Genomic DNA, 27,774 nt, shown 5'->3' on the forward strand with positions numbered 1-27,774 from the left:
AAGTTAAACTCACAAGTGTCAGAAATAATGAAGGGCCTGGAAGCCAGAGCCTAATCTTTGGGTGTAATAGAGGCTATGGGAGCTGGTGATGACCTTTAAGTCACCATTCAGGTGAGGTTGCCATTCTTGGCTTCTGTGATGTGGAGATTGATAACTGAGGCTAAAACTAAAAACCTGGAGAAGAGCACGGCAACCCACTCCAGTATTCTAGTCTGGAAAATCCCGTGGACAGAGGAGCCTGGTGGACTATAGTTCATAGGGTTGCAGAGTCAGACACAACTGAAGCAACTTAGCGCACACAAAACTAAAAACTGGGTGATATTAAGGGCTATCCAGTTAAGGAAACTAGAAAACCTTCCCCTGTGGTTCCAGAAAAGCAGGAAAGAAATTTTCATTTCTGTCACTCTAAATGGCTTACAAAGAAACATTTATTTAGGGACCTGCCTGGCAGTCCAGTTGTTAAGACTCTGAAGTTCCATCCCTGGTTGGGGGAACTAAGATCCCGAATGCTAGCCACTGTGTGGCCAAAAAAAAAAAAGAAGAAATATTTCTTTAAGGAAATACACTGAATATCAGTAGAACAGCAAAAGTCTGTGAGATTTGGAATGATGCTCCGTATGTACCTCCAGCTCTGGGTGATGAAAGGAACATTAACTCGGTGTAGCAAAAAGACAGGTTCCTGGGCTTCCCCACTGGTCCCGTGGTTAAGAATCCACCTTGCAATGCAAGGGACACCAGTTCGATCCTTGGTTCAGGAAGATCCCACACACCTCAGGGCAGTTGAACCCACACACTGCGAGTACCGAGCCCATGGGCCACAGTTACTGAAGCCGTCGCACCACAGAGCCCGTCTCTGTGACAAGAGCAGCTACAACAATGAGAAGACTTCAAGCAGCCCTGGAGAGTAGTCCCTGCTTGCCACAACTAGAGAAAGCCCTCGCTCAACAAAGAAGACCCTTAAAAACTAAAAATAAATAAAAATAAAAAATAAAAGCCGGATTCCCTCATCCCCCTTCTCCAGCCAACGACTATATAGCATCATTGTCAGCGGGGCAGGCTTCCAGTTTTACTCACCCTGCTCCATTCCCTGTCGCAGATGGATAGAGGAAAGGCAAGCGCGATCGAGAGGCTAGGGACTGTCTCCTCCAGCCCAGCTTCAGTCGTGGGGCCGAGGCTCCATTCAGCAGCAGCAAGCTGAGAATACGGGGGTCTCCATCAGCCTCACTCCAGCCTGCTTGTAGTGAAGATTTTCCATGCCAGAAGAAGCATGCCAAGAAGACCAGAGGCTACCATCCCTGCCAAGTGTCCTGTTAATAATAATAATAATAAAGCAGGAGTGGCATTCTGAGAAAGTCTCTCCACTGTCCTTGCCTCCAGCTCCCAAACTGTGGCTCAGAGATACAGATGAGAACAGAGAGCTTAAAGGTTTTTCCCGCAGAAAGTGACTTTATTTGGAACAGAAAGGGAGGTGGGGGTGGGGGGGTAGTTCATGACGAAGGACACTCTGCAAGCAATGGAGATCAAAAATAATTTTTTGATGAGGGCCATTTTTAAAGTCTATTGAACTTGTTACAATATTGCTTCTATTTTATGTTTTGGAATATTGCTTCTGTTTTATGTTTTAGTAGGGTTTTGTTTGTTTGTTTTTTGGCTGTGAGGTATGTGGGATCTTAGTTCCCTGACCAGGGATCAAATCTGCATACCATGCAGTGGAAGGTAAAGTCTTAACTGGATTGCCAGGGATATCCCCAACAATGGGGATTTTGGTGGTAAGCAATGAAAAGGAGACTAGTAGCCCCACCATGTCAACAAATTAAACCCTAGGTTCACTGTCTAACAAAAGAGAACTAGGGAAAGAGGTAACTAACAGGAGTCCTCAGGGGGTCAGGACAAATTCAAAGCTTGGCCTCAGAAATGACCCTTGACTGAATTTAATAGAATCTGAATGTAAAGCGATTTATATCCCAGGCACTGTCAAAAACAATAGGATAGGTGCTTTCCTGGTGGTTCAATGGTTAAGAATCCACCCACCAATGCAGGGGACGTGGGTTCCATCCCTGGTCCGGGAAGATTTCACATGCTGTGGGGCAACTAAGCTCATGGGCCACAACTACGGAGCCCTGGGGCCTGTACCCTGCAGCAGGGGAGGCCACAACAATGAGAAGCCTGTGCACGGCAACAAGGGAGCAGCCTCTGCTCACCGCAACTAGGCAGGAGCCTGTGCACAGCCACAAAGGCCCATTGCAGCCAAAAATAAATTTAAATTAAAAAAAAAACCAGTAGAATAATCAGCCAGCAACTAGTGGAACCTAACAGCTGGGTGTGATAACCAGAGAGATCGGGGGAAAGACAGACAGACAGCTTTGCTAGAACCACTGTCTTTCCAGGGAGACTGTGTGTATGCCCAAAGGAGGTGCCCTGGGAGGAATAACATCAGAGGCTCTCTGCAGAGAAAATATACATCACCGAAATAGTCTAGCCAAGTCACTGAACAAACAAAAAAACAAGCAAAGAACAACAAAAGGAAGCCTTGTTGTTTATTATTATTGCTGGTTATAATCAGTATCCAGAGTAGGGAACAATATATTATATAAAATGTTCAGGTTTCAATAAAAATATTGGACACTTACAATGATACAAGAAAGTATGACTCTTGTACAAAGTTACAGGTTACAAAATAAATTTTAAAATCAATTGTATTTCAATACACTGGCAATGAATACTCTAAAAACAAACCTAATAAAAACATAAAAAATAATAAAACACTTGTTCAGCTGCCAAAGAAGCACAAGAGTTATTTTTTAAAAATCAGAAAATATTGTTGAAAGAAATTAAGAAAGGCCTAAATAAATGGAAAGATTCCACGTTCATGGATTGGAAGACCTGAAATATTGTTAAAATGGCTCTTGCCCTTGTGCTTAGTCGCTCAGTTGTGTCCGACTCTTTGTGACCTCAAGGAGGGACTGCAGCCCGCCAGGCTCCTCTGTCCCATGGGATTTCCCAAGCAAGAATGCTGGATTGGGTTGCCATCTTCTTCTCCAGGGGATCTTCCTGATCCAGTGATTGAACCTGCATCTGCTGCATTGCAGGCGGATTCTTTACTGTCTGAGCCACCGGAGAAGGCCGTTAAGACGGCAAAACCCCCAGACCGATCCAGAGATTCAACTCAGTCCTTATCAAAACTCCAGCTTTCTTCTTATTCTAAAATTTGTACAGAAACTCAAGGGACTCAATAATCTAAACAGTCTTTTTTTTTTTTTTTTTTTTAAGATTTGCGGTTTAAAATCATTAAAATTTTTTTTTTTTTTTTTAACTTTGGCCATACCATACAGCTGTTGGAGCCTCTGTTCTCTGACCAAGGATTGAATCTGGGCCATGGCAGTGAAAGCCCAGAATCCTAACCACTGGTCACCAGAGAACTGCCCGAACTAGTTAGTTTATACAAGTGATATTTTGCTACAAAATAATTTTCTTACTTTAAAAAATATATATAGTGCAAATTTAATGTGTTGCACACCTAAAGATTATGCCTGCCACATTTTGTTTATCTGTTCCCCTAGTCATGGATATTTGAGTTGCCTCCGACTCCCTACAAAAATGCACAGAGGGATTATACAAATTGTAGTTCTAAAGTTTTTCGCGTAGAGCAAGAAACAGACAAATTGCCCAGTAAATGATTTTTGTCTTCATTAACATTAAACAATAATAAAAGAATCTGAACAACTAATTTTGCAACCCCTGATCAGAACTCACCTCCCACTCTGACATCACTGCCCTAAACGAGGATGTGTCCACCTGGCTACTAAAACATCATCACAGAATAGAGGAATTTTCAAATTCTTACCTTTCTGCAGTGCTCATCCTTCTCAGACTTCTGCCTCTCTTCTTGTCTACTCTCTAGAACTTACTGTCTTTTTTTTCCCCCTCATTCCCTCATTGCCTTCTGGAGAAGGCAATGGCACCCCCCTCCAGTACTCTTGCCTGGAAAATCCCATGGACGGAGAAGCCTGGTAGGCTGCAGTCTATGAGGTCGCCAAGAGTCGGACATGACTGAGCGACTTTACTTTCACTTTTCACTTTCATGCATTGGAGAAGGAAATGGCAACCCACTCCAGTATTCTTGCCTGGAGAATTCCAGGGACAGGGGAGCCTGGTGGCTGCCGTCTATGGGGTCACACAGAGTCGGACACTACTGAAGTGACTTAGCAGCAGCATCAAGTTTCAGGTAATTAGTGGCAGTTGGTGGTGATTAGTTTTGTTTTTTCTTTCATTTTTTAAAAGATTTCTTTGGAGAGGGTTATTGGAGGAATATGGAGTTTAGGGCTTTATTATTTAGCCTTTGCATTTTATTTATTTATGGCTGCACTGTGTCTTCACTGCTTTGAGTGGGCTTTCTCTACTTGTAAGGAGCTGGGGCTATTCTTCATTGTGGTGTGTGGGCTCTATATGCCAGCTCAGTACTTGTATCTTACAGGTTTAGCTGCCCCAGAGCATGTGGGATCTTTGTAGACCAGGAATTGAACCCATGTCCCCTGCATTGGCAGACAGATTCTTAACCACTGGACCACCAGCGAAATCCCTAGTTTTGTTGTTCGAGAGGAATGTGTGTGCATGTATAGCAGAAGTTTGAAAGTGAAAAGTGAAAGTGTTAGTCAGTCATGTCTAACTCTTTGCGACTCCATGGACTGTAGTCCGCCAGGCTCCTCTGTCTGTGGAATTCTCCAAGCAAGAATACTGGAGTGGGAAGCCATTCCCTTCTCCAGGGGAATCTTCCTGACCCAGGAATTAAATCCACATCTCCTGTATTGCAGGCAGATTCTTTACCATCTGAGTCACCAAGCCCCAAGAGTGGAAGTTTGGTTCACTTCAATAAGCAGTTCTGAAAGACCCATAACATCAAGTTGCCAGTCACATTTTATGGATGCTATTAAGTCGTAAAGCTGTCGGAAACAATACCTGTCCCTGAAGTGTTGTTACCTTGTCTGGGGAGGTTATAAACAGTATGATATTGAAGGGAAGCCAGCAGGTACGCTAGGGCCCTGCGGAGGGAGATCAGTGCCTGTGAAGTCAAGAAAGATCTGCTGGAGTTGCAGTGAGGCATCTAGTGGGACCCTCCAGGGTGGGTAAGTGGGAACAGGAGATAGAATTTCAGAGAGGAAAGGACATGAACATAGCCCTGGAGGGAGATATGAGTATCGTGGGTGATGATGGAGGCTGAATTTGGGTAGGTGAAGTACCCATATGGCAGGGTTATATTTTGCTATCACTTTTATCTGCCCACATTCCATTCTTTTGTGTTTTTTTCTTCATATTTTTGGCTGTACTAGGTCTTCATTGTTGCACACAGGCTTTCTCTAGTTGCGGTGCCCAAGCTTCTCATTGTGGTAGCTCTCTTGTTACAGAGTACAGGCTCTAGGGCATGTGGGGTCAGTAGTTTCCGCCCGCCCGGGCTTAGTTGCCCCGCAGCATGTGGGATCTTCCAAGAACAAGGATGGAACCAGTGTCCCCTGCACTGCGAGATGAACTCATAACCACCGGACCAAGGGGAAGCCCCCATTCTTTATACTGCTTCTCTTGCCCTTTCTCCTCCAGTCAGTCAGTAGGCTATTACCCTAGAAATGCAAAGAACCAAAAATACCTTTATGTTGAGCCTTTAAGTTTCAAAATAGATCATGTAAATTGAAATGGAAGTCGATGTAATTCCAAAGGCCTAACTTTTGCTTATTAGACATGGAATTTTTAAGTTGCAGTGTAAGAATGAAGGCTTTATGGCATGATTGGTTTTCATTTGTTTGTTTGCTTGTTTGTTTGTTTTTAAGCTATCCATCTTATGGAATTTCAGTTTCTTGGTCAGGGATTGAACCTGGGCCCTAGTGTTTGTTGGCAGTCAAAATCTTGGCTTTCTCTGCCCACCAAAGAGAAATAAAAATACAGAGATAGAGTTGAAAAAAATAGGTGGCTTTAATTCTCAGCTGGCGGAGGGGGAACACTAGGCTCATGCCTCAAGAACTGTGCCCACCCCACCATGAGGAGTCTAGGGGCTTATACAAGATGAGGGCTCGGAATCAGGGGTCAGTGATGAGGATCAAAGGTGTTAGGATCTTGTCTTCTTCCTCTTGTGTTGTTTCAAAATAGTCATAGACTGGCGTCAGGTAGCCTCTGGCAGTCTGGTGAACCAGTAGTTAGGTCCATTGTCTTCTCTGTATTGTTACAGAGGCCTTCTTTCTGATATGTAAGAAGAGAAAAACTACAAGGGTTGGTTTGCAGAGAGTGGTAAGCACCAGATACAGGATGTAATTAGCATAGAATCAAAGGATAGTAGGTGTGAAATGTAGCTCATGCAGAATTAGGGGTCAGAAAAGAAAATTTAGTTGCAGACTACAAATAAGAAAGTGAAAGTGAAGTCGCTCAGTCCAGTCCACTCTTTGTGACCCCATGGACTGTAGCCCACCAGGCTCCTCCGTCCATGGGATTCTCCAGGCAAGAATACTGGAGTGGGTTGCCATTTCCTTCTCCAGGAGATCTTCCTGACCCAGGGATTGAACCCAGGTCTCCCACATTGTAGGCAAACACTTTACCATCTGAGCCACCAGGGAAATCATACAAATAAGAAACAAAGTAAAAACGTCCCTGGTGGCTCAGATAGTAAAAAATTTGCCTGCAGTGTAGGAGATCCAGGTTCAATCCCTGGGCCAGGAGGATCCCCTGGAGAAGGGAACGGCTACCCACTCCAGCATTCTTGCTTGGAGAATTCTATGGACAGAAAAGCCTGGCAGGCTATAATCCATGCGGATTCCAAAGAGTCAGACACGACTGAACTACTAACGTTTTCACTTTCAAAGTAAGAACTAAGAATGTTCAGGCCTGTTCACTGTTCTGTTTATCTTCTTTGTTCTCAGCAAAGGGAAAGAAAAACTCATTCCTCTTTTTTCCTTTGCACTGAAAACTAGGCCCTCAGCAGTGAGAGGGCCAAGTCCCCAACCACTTGACTGGCAGGGAATGCTTATGGCATGATTGCTGAAAAACAAAAAATAGATATGAGAAGAATGTATGCTAGTGGCCTGTATGTGGTGGGTAATAAATTCCAGGGTCTAGGTCCCATCTCTTTCCCAAAGACCTTAGGAAAAAGCAAGTCTCTATGAAATTATCTTTTCTCCAGAACTTGGAGGAATTTCATTAATTATATGGGATTCCTAGGCTGCTTCAGATTCCTGGAGGAACTCAGTGGGATTTGAGAGCAGTTGGAAGAGGCTCCAAAGTGGTTAAGAGGGATGGCAGAGCTCACAGGGCCGGCATGGAGCCCATGAACACCAGACCGGATCGAAGGCTTCCCAGTGGAAGCCAGCAGGAATGGAAGCTGAGAACCAGACATCAGTAAGAACTTGAACTTCAGCAGCGTGAGGGGTGAAAACTAGGCAGTTACCTCCTTCCCACCAGCACTACTGCAAAGCTGTGGGTAAAGAGAGTGGAAAGGGAAAGAAGCCCTGAATTGATTTATTAGATCTGAAATGACGCTTCCCCAATGACCCAGGCAGTAAAGAATCTGCCTGCAATGCAAGAGACCTAGGTTCAATCCCTGGTTCGGGAAGATGCCCTGGAGAAGGGAATGGCAACCCCCTGCAGTATTCCTGCCTGGGAGATCACATGGACAGAGGCGCCTGGCAGACTGCAGCCCATGAGGCTGCATGACTAAGCGCGAGCAGGGGATCCGAAGTGACTGAGGAAACTCTGGCTGCATTTACAACACTTTATTCAGACAGGCTAAGTTTCTCCTTCTTTTTTAATAATTACTTGGCCCTGCTGGGTCTTAGTTGCAGCATAAGAACTCTTGATTGTGGCATGTGAGATCTAGTTCCCTGACCAGAGATTAAACAGGGCTCCCTGCACTGGAAGCACAGTCTTAGCCACTGGGTCACCAGGGAAGTCTCAAACCGATTAGGTTTTACCTACTACTAGGTAGAATGGGGAACTGTTATAAACAAAAGTATCATAAAAATAAATCATATGTTTGAATAGCTTATATATTTACATTCAAAAATTAGAAAGTTTGCACGCTTGAGTTTTTGGCTGGAGAAATTTGTTCATGCCAAGTCAAGCTTATTAGCATATGGTGATTTTTTTTAAATACCGAGACAATTCACAGGCCAAATTTTTTTAAATGGCGGCTCTCCTTCATTCACTCAGGAATGTCTTCTGCAACTGTATTCAGTGCCATTAAGAAACCAGTGTCAGATTTCAATCATGGCGGCTTCCACTTCTGGCTACCCCTTCAGGGCTGTGTGTTTCCACAGCGCCAGCAGCTACGCTGACCACCTGCAACTCTCTTCTTCCATTGCTCTCAGGAAGGATTTTTGCTGGGAGAGGTAAGGCAAGAGGAAACCTTCAGCATCAGTGACTCCCAAATCAGCAACATGGAGTTTCTGCAAGTAATTGAAATCCATAACCATCAGCCTTGTTCAAGACTTTTTAGTTTTTATGACTATGCAAGCAAAGTTAATGAAGAGAGCTTGGACAGGATTCTTAAAGATCGGAGAAAGAAAGTTATTAGGTGGTACCGATTCTAGTGAAACATGCAGCCGCAGATGTCATACAGACAGCAAGTGACCCATAAGCAGCTCACCCGCATCCTCGGGGCAGCCGACCTCGTCTTCCTCCCCTTCAGCTTCATCTCCACACCAACAATTCCACTCATGCTTTAGAATATGTTCTCTTTATATAGAAGGTATAAAGGCTATCCCTCACTATCCCCAATCTAGGCAATACTAGCCAACAAGAGTATAAGGTGTCTTCAGTGGCAAATATGTCTCAGAATTATGCCAAAGTTATTAAAGAACATGGTACTGACTTTTTGACAAGGATGGACTAATGAAAGACATCAGGACGATTTATCAGGTTTATAATGTGCTTCAGGAGAAAGTGCAGGCAGTGTGTGCAGCCGTACAAAAGAGAGAGCAAGGTGTTGAATCTTGTCAGGCAGAAGTGAACCAATTAAGAAGACAGACCACTCAGAAGAAAAATGAAAAGGAACAAGAAAGATGATTGCAGCAGGCAACGGTAAGCAGATAGATGCCATCTGAAAGTGTGGACCCCACCTTCAACCCTCAGAAACACTATCCAGGGTTCACAGCAGAAGGTCAAAGTACACCTGGAAATGCAGAGGCCTCAGACTCGCCTCCACCTAATTCTGATCTTCACCCAAATAACCAAGAAAGTACTCTGAGTCATTCTCACATGGAAACTAGCATCTTTATGCCTCGACCTCAAGCCATGGACTCCTCCAGTTATGCCTCCAGCAGTGCTGGACTGAAATATCCTGAAAGTGGAGCAGACCCCCTCCTTCCCACAGAGCAGATGCAGACAGGGCTGAGTAATCAGACGACAGTGATTGTGAAAATTCGATTGACCCTACAGAGTCCTCTAATAGCGAATACTCACATTCAAGTGATTCTTGACCCATGACACATCCTCACGAGGGCTCCAGGAATGCTCAGACCTCCCAGATTTAACTGAACGCAAGAAACTCTCCAGTTAGCCCTGTTTTTCTTAATTGCTAATTGAGAGAGTTTTTGAGGACTTCCTCTGGGGGAAGAACTGCTTACTCAGATCCCTGGACTCCCCAAGACAAGAGTTTTTGGGCACAGACCTTGGAGGAGCCTCCAAGGGGTCCATGTGGGGTCCTCACCTGCAGATGCAGTGTGCAAGGCTCACAACAGTCATTAAGATAATCAAATTGTCCAAATTCTGGTGCAATTCATGATGTACTGGTAAATTTAGGCAAAGACAAATTTATCAATGCAGTTTCTGTTCTTTGAAATAATTTGGAAATTAGAGACTAAGCACAATTAGTCTATAAATGTTCTATAAACCAAAACCTTACCTCTTGCACTATCATGTCTTGGAATTTACTTTTTCAAAGGAAAACTAGTTTAGCAGCAACGTTCAAAGATTGGAACAAATCAGATGTACCTTCTTTTGTCCTCATGACTTTATGAGATCAAAAGAGGGGATTTTGTTTCCACTTATTTCTACTAGCCTGATATGTATTGTCACTTAAAATGGTTGCCTTAAAAAAAATGTATGAATACTAATTACCAGTAAGTAATCATCCAAATAAGTATGTCATAAAATAAATTACTTATTTTTCTTTCGGGGAATTCCAGTGACTGCTATGTTGCACTAGCCATGTTTACGGTCTCTGTTTTGGAGTCTTAAATGAAGGACACACAACAGTATAACAGGAGTTATGTTCTAGACCTGCCTGAGTTTTGCGAGGAATAGACTCCAGACACTGTGGATTTAGCCAAGTTCATACATAAAGGAGATAACTTGTGTAGATCTTCTGACAAATCCTAGTGTTAGTCTTATTTGTGGAAGAAAGACATTTAACAAACTGTTTGGGAAGCTTGGTTATTGAATAGAGATTCATTTTCAATCGGAATAACCATACTTTATTAAGTTACCATTTGGCATATAGCTGTGGAATGTGTAGAGACTTTCCTTGGGGATGCACTTAACATTTTTATTTACTGCTTCTTTTCTAGTTTTGCCCAGAATGTGTGACGTTCTCATGAACAGACATTCATGAGTATGACATGCTCCTGGTTTGGAAAAGACAAGACCCCCTCCCCTGTTTGTGGCAGGGTCAGCCCACAAAGCTAATGCCATGGATTATAACTGCCTTTTCTTTGGACTAAGTACAACCTGTAAGAATAAGGAAGTTGTTAAAAAGGCTTAAAATCCAGGTTCTGAAAAAGTAGTTTTATTTTGTAAGAAAGAAGTTTTAGTCTGACTGGAAATTAAATGCTCAAACTGCCATTTTTCAGGTAGCTACTCAATAGGTTCTGTATCTTCCTACTCTCCAGTTTTATTGGCCTTATACCACTGCCATTTGATTTGAAATGTTGCAGGTCTTCCTTTGTGGCTCAGCTGGTAAAGAATCTGTCTGCAATGTGGGAGACCTGGGTTTGACCCCTAGGTTGGGAAGATCCCCTGGAGAAAGGAAAAGCTACCCACCAGTATTCTGGCCTGGAGAATTCCATGGACTGTATAGTCCATGGGGTCACAAACAGTCAGATATGACTGAGCGACTTTCACATCACTTCACTTCAGACCACTTTGTCTGCGAATGTGTTCCAGTGTTTACCAGCTACCTTCTAGTGGCTTCAGCGCCAGTGTGAATTTTTGTTTTTTTAAGTGCCATCGCCATCTCCTCTGTTCAGATTTTGACATTCAGGAAAATATTTTTATTTTTATACCATACTGAAATCTACAATGTATATCTGACAAAGCAGTTAAATGTGACAATAAAAACATTTAATCATGAAAAAAAAAAAAAGAAACAAGTGTCCTATGGGAAACATCTACTTGGCTTTTTTGATTTACTTGGTTTGTTTCTGATTTTGTGTTTTACCCTGAATAGTATTTACCAGTCATGGCTCTGAATGCTTGTAATTTCCCACATTTCTATGTCCCCTCATTAAGTTAAAATTTTGTTGGTGTTTCTTCTCACTCTTTAGATTTACCAAACTGACACAATAGAGAGCTTCATGCCTAAGAACAAAGATAAAATATTAACTTATGTGGGGAGGCTTTAACTCCAAAAGTTAGTTAGAACTAGAGAACTTTCTAGAAAGAACTTGGCTGGACTATGCTGTGATCAGGCTCTCTGTCCTTTGTGGGAGGGGTCAACAGTTCGCAATAAAAGTCTCTCTTCCCAACCTCCAGTGCAGTTTATTGTATGTCAGTTAAACCTCAATAAAGCTGCTTTAAAAAAATTTTTTAAAGTCTGTTTCTCTTTACTCTACCTTTTACTTTGCTCTATACAGCTCCTGTATCACTGGAGTCTTTTACAATAACATAGACTTTATGTATTCTTGAGTAATAAATAAAAGAGCATAAGAATTTGAAAAACAACATCTCCTCATCCAAATTATTGTTTGACTCACACTGACCAGAACCTACAGAGCCCTAGCTCCGTCCAAAGTTCTCTCTGTCCACTGAGGAGGCATTAAGTAGGCAGCAGAGTTGAAAAGGAATGATGCAAAGTGGACAAGGAACAAACAGGATAGGGGAGACAAGGCCCACTGTAACTGAAGAATTGGAGTCTGCTTTTTCTGACACACCTCCCTGGGAATTATTAGAACCCCAAAGCACATGATTTTGGCCTTACAACTGGGTTGGGAGTGTTCTAGAGGAGGATAATGTTAGTCTCCTGTCTAGCCAGCAAGAGAAGGAAGCCTACTACAGTGAAAGGAATACCAGACTTTACGGCTTTGTCCATAGCTATGTAAGTGTAAGAAATTTACTCAAGTTTTTGAGATCTTTGATTCCCTTTCTGCAAATGTGTAGGTTGGACAGCACGAATTTTAAGGACCCTCTTAGCATAATAACACCACTTCTAGTCTTGAGGCATATACAAATTACAGCAGAAACTTTATTAGAAATGTCAAATACATTCACAGGAACTGCTCTTCAAATCTCCACCTGCTCAAGCTGCTGATGACCAGTCTGAAGAGGTGATTAGGGACCAGAAGCACTCCCTCCAAGGACAAGCAGTAACAGCATCAGCAGTAGCTTTAACTTCCAAACTGAAGTGTGAAACCACGTGGCCCCACTGTCAACCTTTCGGGCCGAGATGGACCTGAAGGGGCAAGTTTCCTTCACCCACAGGGGTCCCACTTTAAAGACCCCAGCCATCAGCCTGCAACCAATGATGGATGTACAGCCTTTGATCTCCAAAACTGAGTTGATGTTTCCTATGGAACAAGGATGGGGAGACACATAGATGTTTGAGGAAATCAGAGAGGAATCCAGTCCTCACCTCATTCCTGGAACTCAGTGTCAGAACCTCTTAGGCTACACTCAGATGCCTGAGGTTTTCTGGCCTCTAAAACTATCAGATGTTCAGCTTACCTTCAGAGACCTCAAGTTTCCCTTGATAGCATCGATCTGTATTGTTGGGGCAGGCAAGAGAAGGAGCACTCAAACAGGATCCCAGAGCCAGACAGGTGGGGCAGCGGAGGCCTGTTGTCCCTTGGGTTTCTGAAGAGGGAGGAGACAGAAAGTTAAGGATGTGTCCTGCCTCTGGAATTATCTCTCTTTGCTGCCTTCTCTTCCTCGAGTCTTTCCTGCTGATGCCTCTCTACTCAAGGCCTGTTACTACCATCTCCCCATCCCTCTCCAACTGATATCTGTGCTGTCAGAACACAATCCAACATGACTTCCAAACTGTGTATAGGTGTGGAGGTACAAATACGCAAAGGACACAGTTCCTGCCATCTAGGATCATTGTCCTGAAAGAGACAGACATGTAAGTAATTAACCACCATACAACTCTGTGGGCACTCTGGCCAAGGTACGGTAGTGAAGAAATGGAAGAATGCTTAATTACCTAAAATAATTTGATATTTTTCCCCCAGAACAGATACCTCAGTTGAGATGGAGGAAAAACAGAGATTAGCTGTGTGAAATGGGGGTTGAGTGAGGGTAAAAAAGGCAACAGCAAGGACAGAGGCCTGAAGTGTGAGCTGGCTTGGTGGATTTGGGAATTGTGAGAAATCACCAGATGTTGATATTCAGCTGGTAGGCACAGACAGGCAGGGCTGGACTGTTTTTTATAGCCAGCATCCCTTCTGATTGGCCAGTACCATCTCCATTGTTAAATATTTTGAATCCTTCCCTATCTAAAACACAATAAATGAGAGAGGGAAGAGAAGAAAATGACCTGAAAAGGTAGGTGTGGCCAGGTTACTGTAGACTTGAGGACAAATGCAGGAACTGGGCTGTGGCCATGTGGCAATGGGGAAGCCAGAGCAGTTAGACCAATGCCACCAGACTGCTCAGAAACCTCCACTGACATCTTATTGCTTAATAAACCCCAAATCCACTTTACACTGCAGCCTTCACTGATGTCCCTCTGCTTGGAGTACTGTTTACACATCTTGAGGTGACAATTTAGAAAAAGAGAGACAAGCAAAAGGTCTGAGGTCCTTTGGTGTATGGCCCACTTGAACCTAAATCAAGTAAGAACACAAAGAAGGAAGCCTCCCATTTTCTTTTCAGGAGTTTATAGAGTTTTCCTTATAGCGCCCATCTCTTCCCTCACAGGGTACCTTCTTCAGTCTCTTGTGTCCTCCATATATCATATAATCCCTCTCTGTTATTGCAAAAGGGATCCTCGCAGTAGTTACTGTAAGAGATTGCAACTAGGCCCGGGGCTGCAGCATGCTGGATAAATGTTATTGCCGGTGTCCCATCCAAGCTGCAGCTCTTAGTGGCCAAAATAGCTGCCTTGGTCCCTGCTGTGAGACAGAAAGGAAAGAAAGTGGGTGGGGACGCTACTGTTTGGCCTAGGGAAGGTGGAACAGTCTTAACATGAACATAATCATCGCCCCACTCACCCGCCCCCACCAGCCCTATCGCCCCTTTTTCATTTTACCAGCTCTGATCAGCAGGATGCTTTCCTGGCACAATGCCCCATTGTCACAAGTCTCAACTTTCTCTGAGGTCCAGTTGAACGTGTTTGCTCGATCCTCTTGGATACCCACAAAAGTACCCTTTTGACAAAACAATTTCTGTGCCACTGGGGAGAAAAGGAGATAAAGATGAGCACTTGTCCTCCTCTGCCGGGGGCACAAATCACTCTTTTTTCACCAGAAATCCATCCCCCTTGACCCAACCACTCCCCTCGCCCTCCCCCACCCCCACAGCTCCAATACATACTGATCAAGGTCGGAGCTCCTACAAGAAAGAGGAGCAGCAGACCCTGAAAGTGACAGGCTCCCATGGCTTCTTTTAGAGACGTTTGTAAGAATTGGCAGGATCTGTGATTTGATGGACATCGACAGGAAGCTTTTCAGTCACATGGAATAAGATAAAATCTAGGCAAGCACCGACTAAAAGGCAGAGTTTACGGGTATATATAAAACGATGCCTTCTTAAGTCGGTCTGTCCCGATCTAGCTTGTGAGTTTGGGCAACTTAACTAGTTAACAAGTTTCTGTTTCCATAGCTATACTTCTCAGACTCGGCCACCCAGACCAACGAGCTCAACAACCCGTACCCTCCAACCTCTGGAGCCATAATCCGGCCTACAGGCCCCTTGTCCCTCAGACCCCGGAGTCCAGAATCAAACCTACGCCCTGGAGGCTCAGGTTTCCTTGCCCCGTCTTCATCTGAACCCGGGATTCTGAGATCTCAGCCTGGTCCTAACTAAGAATCCAGGAGTTTGGGTTCAGCCACCTTTTCTGGCAGGACGCGTGATTCTGGGTACCCAGCCTCTCCCCCTCTCAGATCAACGAGCGCAAGGCTCCAGCCTTCGCCCCGCTAGCTCCAGGAGTCCCGCCTTATCTTTATCCCACCCCAGCCTTATCTTTACCCAGGAACCTGGAAACTGGGTCTCCAGCCCCTCTTTTTCCCTTTAAGGGACCAAAATTCCTCCTGACTTCCAAATAATCTCACAAGAATATACCGGTGCTGAAGAAACGCCCTGAGACGCCACACTCTCCAAACCCGGCTTTCTCCTTCAAGCTCGCTGAGGCACAGAAGGTGGGACCTGTTTCACCCGACAGCTCACTCGAAGCCCCATTGGTTGACACGGAAGCGTATGATAGCTTATTGGATGAGCCTGGAGGAACGCCACACCCCATTGGCCTATCCCTGACCGGCTTAGAAGGTGCACATGCGCAGAATGGCGAGTGGCGGGTAAGCTGGAGGACCGAGAACTCGCTGGTCTCGGCTGTGCTAGGCCCGCTCAGTGCTGGGGCGGTGCATCCTGAGTGACCTTGCTTAAACTTTTCAGTTTGTTCTGTAGAGTTCATACTTCCCCATCCGCATTAGGAAGGCAAACCTTTGGCTTTCATCCCCCGAACTCTTCTCCTAGCCCAAATTCCTCTTATGGTACCAGCTTGGCCCCTTCCCAGCATCAATCCAGTGGCCATATCTATCAGGAGTCAACTTGGTCCCCTTACTCTTCACTTGCAGTGGTTCCTGCTGGGCCCAGGCCTCATCCTCTGTACACACCAGGGCACCAGCCTCCTCCGTGGTCTTCTGGAAGACTGAACAGAGGGATGCTGGCTTCACCTTTATTTCTGGCACCCTGAACGGCAGAATGCCATTGGAGCTAACCCGCATATTGGTGTCAGTATCATGAACATCATGAATCATTCAGATTTCTTGTTCATGGCTGGAAATCATTACATATATATATATATATTTTTTTTACATATATGTATACTTACATATAAGTTTTCTGGATGTAACGAAGATGCCATGTGTTCTTTCAGACTTGATATTGTTTCTGTGAGTTTTGTGGTATAACTGAATATTTATTTTTCATAGAGAAAATGCCACAGTAAGAATGGCGTTGGTGAAACTCTTAACTTTATGTGAAAATGTATGAAAAGCTTCCAGTTGGGGACTGTTAACATTAAGAATATAATTATTAATATTGTTATCTATGTAACTATTAGAAAAAGTTAATATACATAGTAAGAGAGCATTCTGGCCCAAAGACCCAGTCCCTCAGGACCCAGGAATCTGAGCCACACTCCCTTTTTTTGGACTCAGGCCTCCAGAACTCACCTCTTTTGATCTGTAGCAATATGTGGTTTTCCTGGGTTATTGTGTAACTATAGGTCTGGAGCAAGGTCTCAGATCTTGGCCACCATTGCCAGTACGGGACCAATGAGTTAGGGGGAACTGGAGGGCAGAGAGGGTGGCTGGAAGCTGCATAGACACCTGCTTGGAGCTCCAGAATCTTAAGACCCTCATCCCTTCCCATGCCTCTGAGTAGCACTCACCCTGCCTCTTCAGTCCTACCTCCATACTTGACATCTAGCAACTGTAGTGAAGGTCATCTTAAATAACACATTGGCCTGTTAATTAGTTTGCTGAGGCTGCCATAGCTAAGTACCATGGAATTGAGAGGCTGGAAGACTTATTTTCTGTGTGAGCTTTGAACATTGTTCCATGTATTTCTCCCTGGAAGGTTGTTTGCACCCAAACGCACAAGCTTAAATAAAGGGCTTCCCCCCAACCCCTACTCTATTCTAAAGTAAATTGCCTGTGTCTGCTCACTTAGCCCCGGTAGGGAGACATGGTATTTTACTTGTGTGTTTTAAATTAACTTTTGGCATGGTTAAGATGGCCCCAAACCACCTCTGAATAAAGTAACTAAAAGCAGACATTTTAACAAGAGCTAGTGCTGCTTTAAAATGTTAATCATTTATATAAATATAGTACATCTTTCTTTAGGTTCAGTTTTTTTTTTTTTCCGAGTTTTCATTCTCTGTTTTTTTTTTTTTTTTTCGAGTTTTCATTCTCTGTTTTTTTTTTTTTTTTTTTCCCGAGTTTTCATTCTCTGTTTTTTTTTTTTTTTTTTTCCCGAGTTTTCATTCTCTGTTTTTTTTTTTTTTTTCCCGAGTTTTCATTCTCTGTTTTTTTTTTTTTTTTTTTTTCCGAGTTAGGTTCAGTTTTTAAAGCCATCAGTAACTCAGTAGAAATTCTTTTTTTTTTTTTTTTTTTTTAATTTCTTTATATTTGTCTGTGCCAGGTCTTAGTTAGCACACATGGGATCTGTTAGTTTCAGCATGTGGAATCTAATTACCTGACCAGGGATTGAACCCAGGTTCCCTGCACCAGGAGGTGGAGACTTAGGCACTGGACCACCAGGGAAGTCCCCATCCTTCTCACATCTTGGGAATTGTAGGTGTTGGTCATCTTGGGTAACTGCTCAAGACATAATAGGGAGACCCACAGTGTTGATGGCTTCAATGCTCACGTACCACAAATCTTGGATATTGAGGTGCCCATGCTTCCGGCAGTGAGCCAATTTGGTCCCCTACCCACCCACCCTGGGTGAGGTTACCCTGACAGGTTTAGAGATGGAAGGAAGAATAAGGATCTATTCTTAAAGAATTGAGAGCTCAGGGGATCCCTGAGGGCTCTCAGGGTAGGGTGTGCAAGAGCATTTGTGCATACTCATTGGCTCTCTCTGGGGTGTGGGCCATGCTGTGCTGGGACTGACTCCACCTGGTTCATGAGAGTCAATTTTCAGGAGTTTTTCAAGCCAGTTGCTAAATACAGCCACTATTAAAAATGAAATTTTGTCAACTTAAAACTAAATTATATTGAAGCAAAGGTAGGACTTCCTTAGTAGTCCAGTGGTTAAGAATCTTCCTGCCAATGCAGGGGACCCAGGTTTGATCCCTGGTCTGGGAAGATTCCACATGCTTCAGGGCACCTAAGCCCATGTGCCACAGCTTTTGAGCCTGTGCACTGCAGCTACTGAAGTTCGCACACCCTAGAGCCTGTGCTCCACAACAAGAGAAGCCAGCACAATGAGAAGCACATACATACACTGCAACTAGAGAAAGCCTGCCTGCAGCAATGAAGACCCAGCATGGCCATAAATAACAAAAAATTTTAAAACAAAGGTAATAAATACTCAAAAATCATCACTTCCTAAATTCTCTCTCTGCTATTTTACTATTACCTATGCTCTCGAGGCTGGTTATAACTATTGTATTTGTACGGTGTGTGTGTGTACACAGTCTGTCAATCATGTCTGACTCTTTTGTGACCCCGTGGACTGTAGCCTGCCAGGCTCCTCTGTCCATGGGATTCTCTAGGCAAGAATACTAGAGTGGGTTTCCATTTCCTCTTCCAGGGGATCTTCCCAACCCAGCGATCAAACCTGTGTCTCCTGCATGGTCATTTCTTCCCAACTCCATAGGCAGGGACATCATGATATCTTGAAATCAGCCACAGTGGGAGCATTTACACCAAGGACATTGGCAAATGCTACAGATCAGAGCTTTTATTTCTCCCTTCAGGGAGGCAGTTGTTTATTTACCAGCACACCATGAGTGTACGTGGCTTTGTGTTCAAGTATGGATTTATATAGAAAGGAGCTCTCTCCCCCATTTCAGTACTGGGCCTTTTCATGCCAGTTATAAATCTATGAAGTGCATGGCACCTCCCAGATGTAGAGCATCTGTGGTCAGAGCAATCTTCTTTGTTATATATTGTTGCAATCATATGTTTAAAATACATGAAGGAGTTCCCTGGTGGCTTAGTGGTTAGGATTCTGGGCTTTCACTGCCATGGCCTGGGTTCAATCCCTGGATGGGGAACTGAGATCCTGCAAGCTGTGCAGCATGGCCAAAAATAAATAAAATTAAATAAAATATATGATTACTCCCAACTCCTGCACCATCCTTTGTGGTTTTCCTGGATCCAGTATTAACAGTTGTAATCAGCGCTCCCCTTAATAAATTCTGTTCAAGTTACCCAACTTGGGTGAACAATTTATTTCCTGCTACCAGGTGGTTCAGTGGTAAAGAATCTGTTGCAAAAAAAAAAAAAAAAAGAATCTGTTGCCAATGCAGGAGATGCAGGAGATGAGTGTTCAATTCCTAGGTCAGGAAGATCCCTGGAATAGGAAATGACAACCCATTCCAGTATTCTTCCTTGGAAAATCCCATGGACAGAGGAGCCTGGAGGACTTGGCAGGCTATAGTTCATAGGGTCACAAATAGCTGGACACGACTGAGCGACTAAACCTGAAGCCGGGACCCTGACCAATTCAGTAATTAGAATCAGCAGTGGCATCCAGCAACAGACAAACAAAATTGTATTCTGGGATTAGATTTCCACTACATGGGAGAGGCACAGGGATGACCACCTTGATGGAAAAAGATAGGGCATAGGTGAGAGAAGTCCTGTGGCAATTTCATAGTTGGTCCAGTTATCACTGGGGTAGCAGTGAAAGAAGTGCAGATGGAAAGCAAGGTATTGGGGCCTGAAGTGGGTGTGGCACTTTGTTACTATGGCAACGGTGATGCACAGGTTGACTGGGGAGTCAGCTGGTTTCTTCGAATGACCCTAATGAGGAAACAAGGGGGAAAGAGGAGCAATGGAAAGATTAGACTGTCCAAATGGAAATGTGATGGACAATCAGAAAACTCCCTTGGCAGAGCATCTCTTGTTTCCAGTAGTCACAGGGCAGATACAGCTGAGAACCAAGCCTAAGACTTGAGTGAACGGGTTGCAGAGATGTACTGCCAGGTAAATGTTCTATGTTGCCAGTCTGTGTTAAGGGAGTGTGACTCTCAGATGTGGGATAGACACCACTCATAGTAAACTGCTTCTCCTCCAGACCCACAAGAATGAATTTCTAATGCAGTCCAAAGAAGCACAGGACTTGGTCTGGCATGAACATGCCACACATTGAGAGTGTTAGAGAACCTCACCAGTTTGCACAGGCAGGAATCCCAGAGCATGTGTATGAGGAGATTCTGTGTCAGTTATGGCCTCTCAGCTCCAGATCCACTCTTCATTGCCCTGCTGGATCCTGCAAGCAATTTTCATCATCTCCTGGCACAATGTTAGGCTTTGCCGGTAGAGGGTGGTAGAGGGACACTGCAGGCTGAAGAGCTTGTTTTCTGGCCCCAAGTATGGAAGTTGCTCCCTAGATCCACTATTATCTTTTATATCTTATCTTTGTCATGTGCTAAGTAGCTTCAGTCGGGTCTGACTCTGTGCGACCCTATGGACTATAGCCTCCCAGGCTCCTCCATCCATGGGATCCTCCAGGCGTTCTTTACCACTAGCGCCACCTGGAAAGCCCTGTGTTCTTTAGGCTTAGTAACTAATTCCCTCTTAATCCTCATCCCGTGTTGCTAGATAATGATTCTTTGTTTTTGGCTTTGTGGATTTTAGTTCCTGACTAGAGATGGAACCATGTCCCCTGCAGTGGAAGCTCAGAGCCCTAGCCATTGGACCACCAGGGAATTCCCTCATGATTCTTTTATTTCTAAATATTTCATGCTTTTTTATATTTATTTTTATTTATATTGTTGTGCTAGGTCTTAGTTGCGGCATTTAGGGTCTTCAATCTTTGTTGTGGTATGTGGGATCTCACTCCCCAACCAGGGATTGGAACCCAGGCCCCTGCATTGGAAGGGCAGAGTCTTAGCCACTGGACTCTCAGGGAAGTCCGATAATGATTCTTTATACTAACTGGGGTTCGACCCCTGGTCAGGGAACTAAGATCCTGCGTGCTGCGTGGCCAAAACAAAAACAAAACAAAAAACTTCACCTGTGAAAATTAGCATGTGATTCCTGACACATACTTGGACCCTGACTGATACAGATTCTAAGGGTGTGAGACTAGACAGGACCAAGGGAAAGGCTTCATGGGGCCAATATTCTTCTCAGGGAATATAGGATTGGAGGTATTAGTTCAATCATCTGGGGATATAATTACTACTCTGTTGGGTTAGTGAGTTAACTAATGTCTCCATGAAGTGACAACAAATGAGCTCACTCTCTCCAGGTGACCTGGCTGTGGACTCCACTCAGTACCCAAACCCAACAAAGGCAGAGGCCAATCTCAGCCTGTTACGATGTCTTTCTCCAGCAGGACTCTTCAGGACGCACACCCGGCTCTCGAGACTGACCTTTCTCCCCACAGGGTAACACGTGCTGTGGATGCTGACCCACCTTCCTTGCACTCAGTGTTTCTGTCAACACTGCCATCTGGGGACTTAGGAAACGTCTGCTCTATTGCTACAGGATCCCATGAAGGTTTTTAAAATTAATTAATTAGTTAATTAAATTTCTCTTTTTGCTGCCCCTAGGTCTTCCTTGCTACATGGGCTTTCTCTGGTTGTGGTGCACAGGCTTCTCACTGCTGTGGCTTCTCTTGTTGCGGAGCACGGGCTCTAGGGCATGGGGCTCAGTAGTTGTGGCATACAAGCTTATTTGCCATGTGGCCTGTGGGATCTTCCTGGACCAGGGATTGAACCCCTGTCCCCTGCACGGGTAAGTGGATTCTTAATCACGGGCCATCAGGGAAGTCCTCCCATGAAGTATTGCTCCCAACTAGAGGATGTATTTTAAGGCAAAGGAACTGAGGCAATTAACTCCCACCCATGGAGCTCACTGACCTTCCAGATGCCCCACTACACAGACACAGCTGGCTTATCAGAAGGGTCAAAGGGCCATGATGGCTTATGAAGGCACCAGCTGGAGAAGGTACCTTGCCACCCAACAGGAGATGCTCTAGGTCTCAAACTGGCCAGTCTATCGTGCCACCTCCCCTAGAGCCAGAATGCAGGGCTCCATGACACAGGGGAGGATAAGGGAGTGTGCCCCCCATCAGCACACATGACAACCCACTTAAAGGATTCTTGCTCCTGGTCTCTGTGACCTTGGGCTTGGTGTGGGTGAGAAACCCAATCAGAGCTCTAATGACCCAGAAGCCAGGACTGCCACCATGCTATCTTGTGTTCCTCATGCTGCTGAAACAAGAGGCGGAGGAGACCACCAGAGGGAACGTGACCACCAGAGGGAGGCTGGTTTGCTGGGTCAAGGGGGACTACGTTTGGGAGCCAGGGGGCACGTTGGGGGTAATATTTACTTGTCGGTGGCCCTGTTCAGAAGAAAGTATCCCAAAGCCAATAAAGACAAGACTATTGAACACTTACTTCCCTTAAGAATGAAGACTTGTGTCCCAGCGATGTCCAGAGGTGTTGGCAGGTGGTAAGAGAACGTAGAAGGGGTGGTAGAAGAAGGTGGTTCTCATCACCACCAGCTACACAGTCAGGGCCTTTGTAGCCCTGTTATAGGTTTTCCCCCATCTTCTCACTGTGGTTCATGAAGAACTGATCATCTAAAGCTGTGGGTGTGTGACCCCTTGTCATTAGCACAAGATGATTCTATGATTAAGTAACAGATGGGAATTGTGTGTCTTCTGTATTGCAGACTCAAGGGGTGGATTGTGCTGTTTCCTTCTTCACATTCATTCTCTCCCCTTCTCCCCCTGCCCTGTGCTGTAGGGACTGTTAGTGGGATCTCCCACCTTCCAGCTGGGTTCAGTCAATGTGGAGCCCCAGCAGGAGACCAGAGGGAGGACACTGAGTGAAGTTGGGGTATTAATTCCCCAGCTCCCTCCCTGTAGCGTCGTTGTGGGTTGGGTGGATTTTTCAGCCTGAGATCATGGCTCCTGTCAGGCAGCCCTCTCTAAACACCACCCCCTTCCAGATTCTAACAACAGTAATGACTTCTTGGTCTTTCAAGCCTAGGATGATAACAGACCCAATGATATCAGCCTCAAGAAATGGTGCCAATCCTCTCATCTCTCTGCTTCACACAAACCACTATGTCAATTTATTCAAGTGGGGTGAGCCCCCTGTTGGTGCTGGCTACTAAAATAGAAGCTTCATTGGTCTGGCACACCTTCACTTCCCAAGTCATTATATGTGTGTGGTCAGTGGCTCAGTCATGTCTGACTCTTTGCAACGCCATGGACTGTAGCCCACCGGGTTCCTCTGTCCATGGAGTTTTCCAGGCAAGAGCATTGGAGTGGGTTGCCTTGCCCTCCTCTGGGGGATCTTCCCCACCCAGGGATCAAACCCAGGTCTCCTGCATTGCAGGCAGATTCTTTACTGCTGAGTTGCCTGGAAAGCCCTCCCAGGAGGCCCTAATACTTCTGCCTGCAAGACCTAGAAGACTCTGCTACCACCCAAACTGGTCCAGGGGGGCTGTGGACCAGACCAGTGAAAGATGACCTGAGATGGTGACTCTCTCACCAGCTTCCTCTCCTCCCTCGTGCCAGATCTCTGGGTGTCTACCCTCCCCTCACATAGAGAAACCCCTGCATGTGGGGAAAGGACAGTGTCTTTATTATCACACTCAGCTGGCCACTGGTTGAATGTCCACCCTCTCAGAGGATCAGTTCAGCTGTTCCCAGGCCCTTCCATATGCTGTCACCAGGTCAGATAGTGTGTGTGTGTGTGTGTGTGTGTGTGTGTGGTGGGGGGGGGGGTTGTGATGAGGACTGGGACATGATTCAGTGTCCAAGGCTGTTGAATTATGAGGTCAGAGGGAGAGGTGGGGTGTAGGGGTCAGCAGGAGCTAAGGATTATGGGGGAACAGGGTCAGCAAGGAGGGTGCCCCACACCAAAGGGCTAGGGACAGCCCCAGCCCCACCACCCAAGCCAGGGAAGGGCCAGGGGTGGCTCCACTTAAAATGGGAGGCGGATCCACCTTATCGTCACCCTCACGCTCCTCAAGCACGTTGAAGACCCCGATAGTCCGCCTACGGCTCAACAAGGTGCTGGATGGGTGGGCCACGCAGCCCTGGATGCCCACTGGGGTGGTCACCCCACCTAGAGAATGAAGATAGAGAGTGAAGACAGAGCGTTCAGCGCTCCTCATGCTTAAGTTCCTAGACCCTATTAATCCTGGACCTTCCCCTACTCCACCTCAGACCAAGAGACCAGGCTCTTAGTCACCTCCTCCCTCAGACCTAGAAAACCTGGGTCCCCAAGCCCCTCCACCCCCAAACTCGTGAGCCAGGTGTGGAGCCCTGTACCAAGGTCACAGGATAAAAATCTCTGGAACTAACCAAGCCCCATAGCAACTGTTGCCCTGAGCCTCTGGATCTAAACCGACCAGTTCCCTGACCCGGTATTAGGTAAAATACCCACCCTATTACCCACCCTATAGCATCCTAACCAATCACCTAATGCCACCATTCCAATAGGAATTTTCTGTCTTGAGGCTGTAAAAATTGGTTGCTAGCCTGAGAAGGGGTTTGGCACTCCCCCAGCCCACTGTTTGGTTTTCCCACTCTATTAAACTTTATTTTCCTCTCGTTCTGCCTCATATCTGGAAATCCTTTTCCAACCCGCGCACGGACCACAACACCAAGGTCTCAAGCACTCTCCCACCTCGGGACCCCATGAATCCAGGCCCCCAGCCCCTTCCTCCTCAGGACCTGACCTTCGGCACTCACCTCCCGAGAGAAAAATCTGACCCTTGTAACAGTGACTGGTGCCCTGAGGACACGTCACAACGTTAGAGCTTTCTGAGCAGGATCCAAGGACCAGACAGCTGGGACATTGCAGGTGTCCTGGGGCCGGGGCGGCTGGGGAGCAGAGAGAAGGTTGGGAACACACAGCCCTGCACTTAGCCGCGGCACCCCCTTGAACCCAGAGATGTGTCTCTGGGGCCCCGTCTTTCCCTACCCTGGTCCCCACCCAGCCCGCTGGCATCACACACCTGGACGAGGCAGGGCGTTGACCAGGACGCTGCTGTTGGCGGCCGAGTTGCAGTAGTCGGAGGAGCAGACCCGAGCATAGGAGGCGACCAGCACTCCGGGGGTCTTCGAGTGGATGGTGGTAGCCGGGGTCCAGATCTGGCTGCAGCCTTTGCTCCCCAGCAGGATCGACCTGCGTCCTGAGGGGTGAGAGAGAGAAAGCTGGGCGGTGAGAGGGGAGGCTCCAAGGGCAGCAGAGTCACGGGCTCGTCAGTCTGGGGACAGGTACGTGACGACGACAGGGGAATGGGGAAGCCTGGGGCCAGAGTCGGGGTCCTCCCCCAGCTCTGTCGCCCCTCATTTCTGGCTCAAAGGTCACCTTCGGAGTAGAACGTCCTCTGAATTTCCCGTCGGAAATGAAATGTTTTCTGCTCTACGCCCTACCAGTCAACACGCCTTTTTCAAATGCAAATTTCTGAGCCCAGATGAAACAAAGCCAGGTTTTGGGAAGCCAGGAGCTGTGTGTGTGTGTGCGCGTGTGTGTAAAAACAAAGCCATGTATTTGGAAGCCAGCAGCTACTTCCTCCCCCCTGAAAGCACTGAGGAGCTGGGTGTGTGTGTGTGTGTGTGTGTGTGTGTGTGTGTGTGTGTGTGTGTGTGTGTGTGCGTGCGTGTGTGCGCGCGCATGTATGTGTGTGTGTGTGTGTGTGTGTGTGAGAGAGAGAGAGAGAGAGAGAGAGAGAGAGAGAGAGGCAGCTATCCACCACATTTGCCATCTCTTATGATAAACAAGAAATTAGTTTGTGAACAATAAAGAAAGCAGGACTGGCCCCAGATAGCTAGATGCATATGAAGCTCCAATACTCTTGGGGACCTGATACAAAGAGCCGACTCGCTAGAAAAGACTCTGATGCTGGGAAAGATTGAGGGCAGGAGGAGAAGGAGGTGACAGAGCATGAGATGGTTTGATGGCATCACCGACTCAATGGACATGTTTGAGCAAACTCTGGGAGATAATGAAGGACAGGGAAGCCTGGTGTGCTGCTGCAGTTCATGGGGTTGCAAAGAGTCGGACACAACTGAGCGACTGAACGACAACCACAAATATGAAGGAAATGATTTCAGCAAGTCTGGACACTTGCATCTTCCCAAAGAAGATAGAAGATTGTTAAATCTCTTCATGTGAGAGATTGAGTTTTCTCTTAATTAACAGTAATCTTTTCATATTCAGATTACCTGCCACTTGCTGCAAATGTGTATAACATTCCCACCGAATAAACAACTAAAATTTTAGGTTCGGGGGTTTTTTAGTTGACAGGGAGCCTTCAGAGCACAAATTGCAACCTTCACATCATTCTCCTGTTCTCCCATCCCCACTGGACTTCTGTCCACAGCTCTTATCTTCATACATGATATCTCACTCTTTTGTTTTGCCTGCAGCTTCCCACTGGCCTGTAAAGCTACAAGAAGGCAAATGTAACGGGATCTACTGCACCTAAAACACTGCCTGACACATAACAGCAGTTCCTTAGACTTTGAATGAAATGAGTTAAGAGTCGGACAGGACTGAAGTGACAGCAAAGCTTTCTCTGTGCCGGCTCTGTTCTCAGCCCTTTGCCTGGACTGCCGGCTATATCCTAGTGACCACACTGTGAGGTAGATTACTATTACTGCCATCGTCTTTTCCCGGTTTTCAGAAGGGGAAACCAAGGCACAGATAGAGGAAGAATTGGGTTTAGAATTGCAAGCCTGAAGGGACTGTGGCAGGAAATTTAGTGCACAGAATCCAGGGCAGGGGGCTTCCCTGGTGCTCCAGTGGTTAAAATTCCTTAACCACTTAAGGAGGATTCCTTGCAATGCAGGGGACACAGGTTTGATCCCTGGTCCAGGAAGATCCCACAAGCCGCGGGGCAACTAAGCCTGTGAGCCTCAACTACTGAAGCCCGCACGCCCTAGAGCCTGTTCTCCCCAACAAGAGAGCAATGAGAAGCCGCAGCTCGGCAACTAGAGAGTAACCCTTGCTAGAGAAAAGCCCATGCAGCAACGAAGATCCAGAACAGCCAAAAATAAACAGATAAGTATTTTTTAAAAATCCAAGGCAGCATTATACAGAGCGAAGTAAGCCAGAAAGATAAAGACCATTACAGTATACTAACACATATATATGGACTTTAGAAAGATGGTAACGATGACCCTATGTGCAAAACAGAAAAAGAGACTCAGATGTATAGAACAGACTTGTGGACTCTGGGAGAAGGCGAGGGTGGGATGTTTCAAGAGAACAGCATTGAAACATGTATATTATCTAGGGTGGAACAGATAACCAGCCCGGGTTGGGTACATGAGACAGGTGCTCCAGCCTGGTGCACTGGGAAGACCCGGAGGGATCGGGTGGAGAGGGAGGTGGGAGGGGGGACTGGGATGGGGAATGCATGTAAATCCATGGCTGATTCATTTCAATGTATGACAAAAACTACTGTAATGATGTAAAGTAATTAGCCTCCAACTAATAAAAATAAATGGAAAAAAAAAAAAAGTCCAAGGCAGGATAGGACCCAGCAATCCCATTGCTGGGCATACACACCAAGGAAACCAGAATTGAAAGAGACACGTGTACCCCAATGTTCATCGCAGCACTATTTACAATAGCCAGGACATGGAAGCAACCTAGATGCCCATCAGCAATGAGTGGATAAGAAAGCTGTGGTACATATACACAATGGAATATTA

The 27,774-nt window shown here is 45.7% G+C and overlaps 2 protein-coding genes and 1 pseudogene across 7 annotated transcripts in view; 1 reads left to right on the top strand and 2 right to left on the bottom strand.

The window, feature by feature from the left end:
- The first annotated feature begins 4,101 nt into the window (after window positions 1–4,101).
- On the top strand, window positions 4,102–11,777 carry LOC139029854 (BRISC complex subunit Abraxas 2-like; annotated as a pseudogene).
- Window positions 11,778–12,415: 638 nt separating this feature from the next.
- On the bottom strand, window positions 12,416–15,661 carry TEX101 (testis expressed 101). Of its 2 annotated transcripts, none has more exons than XM_020871196.2 (6): window positions 15,459–15,661; window positions 14,722–14,822; window positions 14,438–14,581; window positions 14,112–14,300; window positions 12,913–13,041; window positions 12,416–12,755 (listed from the first exon to the last, which is right to left on the bottom strand). In XM_020871196.2, exons 1-6 carry the CDS (start codon window positions 15,644–15,646, stop codon window positions 12,520–12,522), a joined length of 987 nt encoding a protein of 328 aa, XP_020726855.2. In that variant the 5' UTR covers window positions 15,647–15,661; the 3' UTR covers window positions 12,416–12,519. The 2 variants fall into 2 exon arrangements, with proteins under 2 accessions (XP_020726855.2, XP_020726857.2); XM_020871198.2 differs by having other exon boundaries at window positions 15,376–15,540.
- An 8,004-nt stretch (window positions 15,662–23,665) lies between these two features.
- The window catches only part of CD177 (CD177 molecule), a 42,606-nt gene continuing 38,497 nt past the window's right edge, over window positions 23,666–27,774 (bottom strand). For all 5 annotated transcript variants that reach the window (XM_070450762.1, XM_070450764.1, XM_070450763.1 and 2 more), the window contains 3 exons: window positions 25,068–25,244; window positions 24,802–24,933; window positions 23,666–24,172 (listed from right to left, as the gene is read on the bottom strand). In XM_070450762.1, the coding sequence (XP_070306863.1) occupies window positions 23,919–24,172; window positions 24,802–24,933; window positions 25,068–25,244 (563 nt within the window). In that variant the 3' untranslated portion in view covers window positions 23,666–23,918. The remainder of the gene's footprint in view (window positions 24,173–24,801; window positions 24,934–25,067; window positions 25,245–27,774) is intronic.

The sequence above is a fragment of the Odocoileus virginianus genome, chromosome 20 (assembly GCF_023699985.2).
Source record: "Odocoileus virginianus isolate 20LAN1187 ecotype Illinois chromosome 20, Ovbor_1.2, whole genome shotgun sequence".
Classification (NCBI taxonomy): domain Eukaryota; kingdom Metazoa; phylum Chordata; class Mammalia; order Artiodactyla; family Cervidae; genus Odocoileus; species Odocoileus virginianus.

Excerpts from the sequence above, each read along its gene's own strand:
- TEX101 (XM_020871196.2), bottom strand. The coding sequence starts at position 15,646 with ATGGGGTGTGGCGTTCCTCCAGGCTCATCCAATAAGCTATCATACGCT. Across the intron at positions 14,301-14,437 it reads CATCCTGCTGATCAGAGCTG|CAGGGACCAAGGCAGCTATT; the intron begins GTAAAATGAAAA and ends TCTGTCTCACAG. Across the intron at positions 12,756-12,912 it reads GAAACTTGAGGTCTCTGAAG|GAAACATCAACTCAGTTTTG; the intron begins GTAAGCTGAACA and ends CTTGTTCCATAG.